The 5,714-nt window shown below is 47.6% G+C and overlaps 2 protein-coding genes and 1 long non-coding RNA gene across 3 annotated transcripts in view; 2 read left to right on the forward strand and 1 right to left on the reverse strand.

Moving 5' to 3' along the window:
- The window catches only part of LOC123111967 (uncharacterized), a 7,797-nt gene extending 7,159 nt beyond the window's left edge, over positions 1-638 (forward strand). The window contains exon 5 of the long non-coding RNA XR_006454953.1: positions 133-638. This is a non-coding gene — a long non-coding RNA (uncharacterized lncRNA). The remainder of the gene's footprint in view (positions 1-132) is intronic.
- Positions 639-1,253: 615 nt separating this feature from the next.
- LOC123111965 (uncharacterized) lies at positions 1,254-3,903 on the reverse strand. The gene is made up of 7 exons (XM_044532847.1): positions 3,669-3,903; positions 3,467-3,590; positions 3,088-3,173; positions 2,930-3,008; positions 2,741-2,850; positions 2,257-2,321; positions 1,254-1,633 (listed from the first exon to the last, which is right to left on the reverse strand). The coding sequence occupies exons 1-7, from the start codon at positions 3,768-3,770 to the stop codon at positions 1,540-1,542; spliced, it is 660 nt and encodes a 219-aa protein (XP_044388782.1). The 5' UTR covers positions 3,771-3,903; the 3' UTR covers positions 1,254-1,539.
- A 10-nt stretch (positions 3,904-3,913) lies between these two features.
- LOC123111966 (putative gamma-glutamylcyclotransferase At3g02910) lies at positions 3,914-4,762 on the forward strand. Its single transcript, XM_044532848.1, has 2 exons — positions 3,914-4,256; positions 4,329-4,762. Exons 1-2 carry the CDS (start codon positions 3,993-3,995, stop codon positions 4,593-4,595), a joined length of 531 nt encoding a protein of 176 aa, XP_044388783.1. The 5' UTR covers positions 3,914-3,992; the 3' UTR covers positions 4,596-4,762.
- Positions 4,763-5,714: the final 952 nt, after the last annotated feature.

The raw sequence follows: 5,714 nt of genomic DNA on the forward strand, positions 1-5,714 counted from the left end.
GGGTTATCTGCCTTGTTCTGGGCCATTTGAAAATGCAGAAATGATGTAATTTTTAGAGCAAGAAAAATTAATGATCCAATGATTTTGGTGAGACTAATGGGAACTTGGATTGTTGATTGGTCTGTTTTGCAGGAAAAAAAACCCAGATCAAAACCTTCTGAGCTTGGGAGCAAAGCTAATCGAGTGGGTGGTAAGTGAAGTTTATCTAGCGTCGCAAGGTTGGAGACCGGGCGTGCTCAGGCTGGACAACGGAAGCTATAAAACTTCGGCGACTCGAGCTAGGGTCGTTAGATTCTCTTTTTTCTTGCTGCTTTGCTTTCTTTCATCGTTCTTAGCTAGTAGTCTACTCCATCCGTTTCAAATTACTCGTCGCTGAAATGGATGTATCTAAAACTAGAAAACATCTATATATATCCATATGTGCGACAAGTAATTCGAAACGGAGGGAGTAGTTCTCTTTGGGACTATGTCCCTCTCCTTGCCGCTTGTGGCATTTGCAGTATGATGATGTGAGTTAGACTCCTATGTGTCTGAACAACGTAACGACTGTAAGGATGCTGGCTCTTTAGGTTTCGGTAAAGAAATCGGAGGGAAGCCCCCTCTTTCAATCAAGAAAAAAAAGGACCGCACTTTCCTTAGCACGAATGTATCTACTATACCCGGTCTACAACAAGGTCTATACCCTCAAAATAAAAAACAAGGTCTATATCAGTATGTGTCTCGTCTCTTTTATCGGGAGAGTAATGACCTTTGTAATCTTCGTCTATGTGTGTAAAAACTAAAAAGTCTCTCTAAGCTTATTCTTAATTAATCGATGAAAAAATATTGTATACGTGCTGCCAGTGTTACCCACGAACTCGCTCGAGATACCAAAACACCAACGCAGTTCGGACACAGACACTCTGTAGTGATTGAACACCATTACGCCGTAGTCACATCTCAGCTGCGCATTGGCATGGGTGGAGCTGTGAGCTGGTCACCCCATCGAATGATTCAGTTGCATTATTGCTTAAGATTCAAGAGATAACCTCCTTCAGATGCCACACCTCATAGCAAAGAAGAAAATAACATGCCATGCCAGACATGATCATGACTAGCAAGATACCCGTGCATTGCACGAAACATCAAGATGCATTTTTTTCAAAACACCTGTTGTGATTGACCCATGCAGGAGTAATCCCATGTGTAAAATCGGCTCATGAGATGCGTTCTTGTACATAGTCAAATCGGCTCAAGACTTTTAACTCCAGATATACATGAGATAACTCTTCCCTGGTAGATCTGACGCACATTAGCACATGTATGTAAGTTCTGTTTATGTTGTGATGTTGCTCATCGCACAGGAGACGACAACCAGGGGTGGCTGCGCTGAAAATGCATGCAAAAACGGCTAAAGCAGTTGCACTTGCCACTTTCCAGGCAACTTTACTGTTGAGGTCTCGTCAGCTACAAAACCAGCATATCTGTGCGTAACTCTGTTTTCTGGATTTGCACACTCAAATATCAGGAAAATGCAGTCCTGGCAACACAGATAAGGGCTTACAATTGACCTGCCCGGAGGTCTCTATCTATGCGCTCCGCGTTAAATGTTCCTGGAATCTCCCTGAAGTCTTCATTGAATATGGAGTATGCACTGCATGGAAGATAGAATAATTTCAGAAAGTGGAAAGGGCAAGAGAATGAACTGTAACTTCCCAACACACTCTACATATCCACAATTTTGTTTATCAGCATGAGCTCCGAAGATTTAAATAATCATTTCCATTTTGAGCTTAAAATGTAAATAGCAGCACTTGCGAGATTCAGTTATTCTGTTCCTACCCAAAACACGACTATAGTTTGAGAAATGACAGTATGACTGCTTTGTCAGCAGCTTCTGCCAAAAAGATAAGGAGCAGATTTTAATAGTAGTCCAGGCAGCTTTTAAACTACTACTAATGTTGACGAAGCATTTATCTATTCTTCACAGCCTATGTAATGAAACTCCTGCGAAACTTCTATCCAACAAAGTGAAACCGCAGAATACCAATAATTATGCAATATTGCAAGAATAAAACTATTCCAGTCGCATAGACCACCATTATGTCGCTAATGTTTATTTGTATTTAAAAGCCAACTTTTCACTCTAAACTACTCCCTCCGTTCCGATTTACTCGTCGTGGTTTTAGTTCAAATTTGAACTAAAACCACAACGAGTAAATCAGAACGGAGGGAGTACACAACAACATCACAGACTGAAGGGCATAGATGACATACCTAACATCACCTTGTTGTCGTCTTCCAAGGTTAAGAAGTATGATCAAGAAACCTGTCGCAAGTATCTGGGCAGACAACAAACAGTAATATCTGTCACTAAACTGAAATCTAGCACCAAATCGGACATTGCTAATTACTTTGGAAACTGTAGCATCATTGCTACACACAGAATCTATACATTGGACATAAGAAATTGACAAAGGATTACATGTACTCGACTTCTATGGCTGAGTCATGAATTAAAGGACTATACATAGAATTGAAAACCACATGATGTGAGGTAGTAACCCCCGGGTTCTAGTTTTCCAAGCAACGTACAGGTATTATTCCCATGTCTTGAACTTGACAGAAATTGATATGTACTATGTTCAAACTGGCTACAGATATGTTTTGACAATGCTACATGTACCTCAGCACCATGAAGAGCTCGGATACTGCTAATAATAATAATTTTATTGGAGAAGCAAGTTAAGGAGTTACTTACATATAAAGGTCCCACCTCATACTTTCGAGCAATAGGCGCCAATAGGAACCATAGTGTGATAACAATCCATGCTTTCATAGTGACAGAAAATAGTGCCATCAACAAGATATCTGCAGAAGTGGAATTCACACCACATTGGTCATTTGCACTACTGTTTTACAGAAAATAAGGGTGTGTCATATACATTACCAGGTAATCTCAGTTTTTCTCGAAGAAATATGAAAATCCTTTTCTTCCACCAGGTTGTTGTTTGAGGTATTTTGAACTTCTACAGGATGGACCAATAACTGTTATAAGGAGCATGGATTGAAAATACAATATTCAGAAATACTTTGAGAAGACCTTACCAGTTCTTCTTCATCGTCATCGTCATCATCATCATCACGGAGATGCTTAGCAGGTGGTTTAGGTGCCACGGCCACTATAAGGCTATCTACAGAAATCACGATGTAAAGAAACATAAATAAACGTCCACAAGAGATATCAAATGCACAAATAAGAACTTGGCGATACAGCCATTTATAACTGTCCTAATGGGAAATTTCTGGCACATAAGACGTATGCATGTGATTCCAAAAGTGGATGAACATCACCAACAATAGTGGAAAGTATGAAATAAAATGTCCTAGGAACAACAACACAAGCTATGAAGAACGATGCGAGCTTTGCGTCTAGCATGACAATCAGGACGGGACGGAGGAGGGTATGTGTTGCTGGTTAGTTTACCCCCGTCGCGGAGGTTGACATGGGTGTCGTCTCCCCACGGTAGAGTCGTCCCCCGGAGGACCAGGCGGAGGCGGTCTTCTGGGAGACGCCGGTCGAGAGCAACGGTGCGGCGCAGATCGGCAACCTACAACGAGACCGATCCCCAATTAATTAGGGTGGAGCAAGGCAAGAAGAAGGAGAGTGCTCTGGGGGCGTTACCGACCGAGATGAGCGGGGGGAGGCGGATGGTAGTGGGCCGGGACGGACCGACGGCGCGCAGCTTCACCTCGACCGTCTCCAGCTCGTCGCCCGCCGCGGCGGCCATGGTCTTCTCGTGCTCTATTCGGTTCCTCTTTGCGGTTTTTCCCCTCTCTCTCTCTGTCTCTCTCTTCCCCGTCTTGGATGGCCCAACGGCAGAGGCCCAAACAGGCTATCTACCTACAGTTCGGCACGTTATCTTTCGAGCCCATTCTGGTTTTTCCGTGTTGTTACGGAAGTGCTGCGCGAGAGCCGATTGGCCGAGGAACAGAGGGGCTCCGAGGCAATAATGGAGGCGGCGTCGGCGGCGACGGCGACGATGGTGTTCGTGTACGGCACCCTGAAGCGCGGGTTTCCCAACCACCCCCGCCTCGCCGCCTTCGACTGCCCCTTCGCCGGCGCGGCCTCCACCGCCGCCCCAGCCTCCCTCGTCATCGGGCCCTACTCCGTCCCCTTCCTCCTCCCCGTCCCGACTCCGTCCTCCGGACGTCTGGTCTCCGGCGAGCTCTACTCCGCGTCTCCCAGCGCCCTCGCCGACCTCGACTTGCTAGAGGTACCCTATCTCCCCTCGTCTCAAGACACGGCCCCTTTCCGGTTTCAGTAATCTCGACCCGACTCGAGGCAGGGCACTCACCTCGGCGTCTACGAGCGCCGGCGGATCACCGTCGTGGTTGACGGGGCAATCAAAGAGGTGGAGGCGCAGGCTTACTTTGCGAACGCGAGCTACGCGGAGGCCCTGTGGCTGCGCTGCGGCGGCGAGGCGGCCGAGATCGCGGAGTACACCATGGAGCACGCGGGCAGGTACGTCCCGCCCAGTGGCCGCTCTCCCGGCGTCTCCGGGCTCATGGATGCCGTCCGTGCCTTCCTCGCCACTGCTCCGCCAGAAAATTGAACTGTTGTCGTCTTTCCTTCCGATTGTTCTCTGAATGAATTGAAGAATAAAATGTGGCGTGGTATCTAGTAGTAGCATCCTGTGCATACCTATATTTATCCATTACGTTCATACCGATTTCTGAATTGTGAATACTTTTTATTTGGAGAAGTTGCTGCTTGAGTCAAGATGCTTGGAGAGCATCTACGCATTGAGAATTGTAAGATGCTGTCAGCTGTTTCTATAGCATGTTTTTAGTGAGAATGTGGTAAGACTCACCAAACGATAAGGGCCGAACGTCAGGAGCAGCCGCTCGCTAGGCCCCCTCCTCCCCTGCACCGCCGCCGCCGGAGGGTCGGCCGGCGAAGCCGCGCCGGACCCAGGAACGGGAAGGTGGCGGCGGGGCGGATCTAGCTCCTCGCCCCTCCTCCCACCCTCACACCCCGTGCCTCACCCCCATGGCAGCTGCCACTTGCTGGCCCGGCGATGTCGGCTCCGGTCCTCCGATGGCCTGCCCCGCGCACCTCCAGCCAACCTCGCCCCACTATCGTTGGTCGTCCCCAACTTGCCCGTAAGCCTCGCCCTCTCCGCCCCGCGTCCCCGTGCCCCTGAGATCTCATCTGGTGCCTCTCGATGTCCTTCTCCGGCTGCTGCACGGACTTGCCGGCGGCGGATCCGGCGCTCCTGGCCGTTGCCATGGGCGCTCCTGCAGCCTCCCGCTCCGCCCCCCTCGGTGGCGCGACCCAGCCCCGTTGGTTCTGCTGCTGGCCGTTGTTACTTCTTGAGCTTGCGTTGATTTTTTTCCTTGAAGAGAAAATGGTGATGTAGCAAAGTAGAGATAAATATTTCCCTCAGTTAGAGAACCAAGGTACTACCTTCGTCTAGGTGAATAAGTCATTCGCGCAATGCTAGGTCATCGATTTGAGGAACTAAAAATGTGTTATATGTCATGAAAAGTATATCACTAGATTTCTACGCGGATGTAGTTTCTAAATATATATTTTTTGTCACATATAATACATATTTAGATAGTTAAATCATTGACCTAGAACTACGCGAATGACTTATTCACCGAGACGGAGGTAGTATCAATCCAGTACGAGGTACAAGCAAGTCCCCAATCTATGCACCTGCACAAAC

Source organism: Triticum aestivum, chromosome 5B (genome assembly GCF_018294505.1).
Source record: "Triticum aestivum cultivar Chinese Spring chromosome 5B, IWGSC CS RefSeq v2.1, whole genome shotgun sequence".
Classification (NCBI taxonomy): Eukaryota; Viridiplantae; Streptophyta; class Magnoliopsida; order Poales; family Poaceae; genus Triticum; species Triticum aestivum.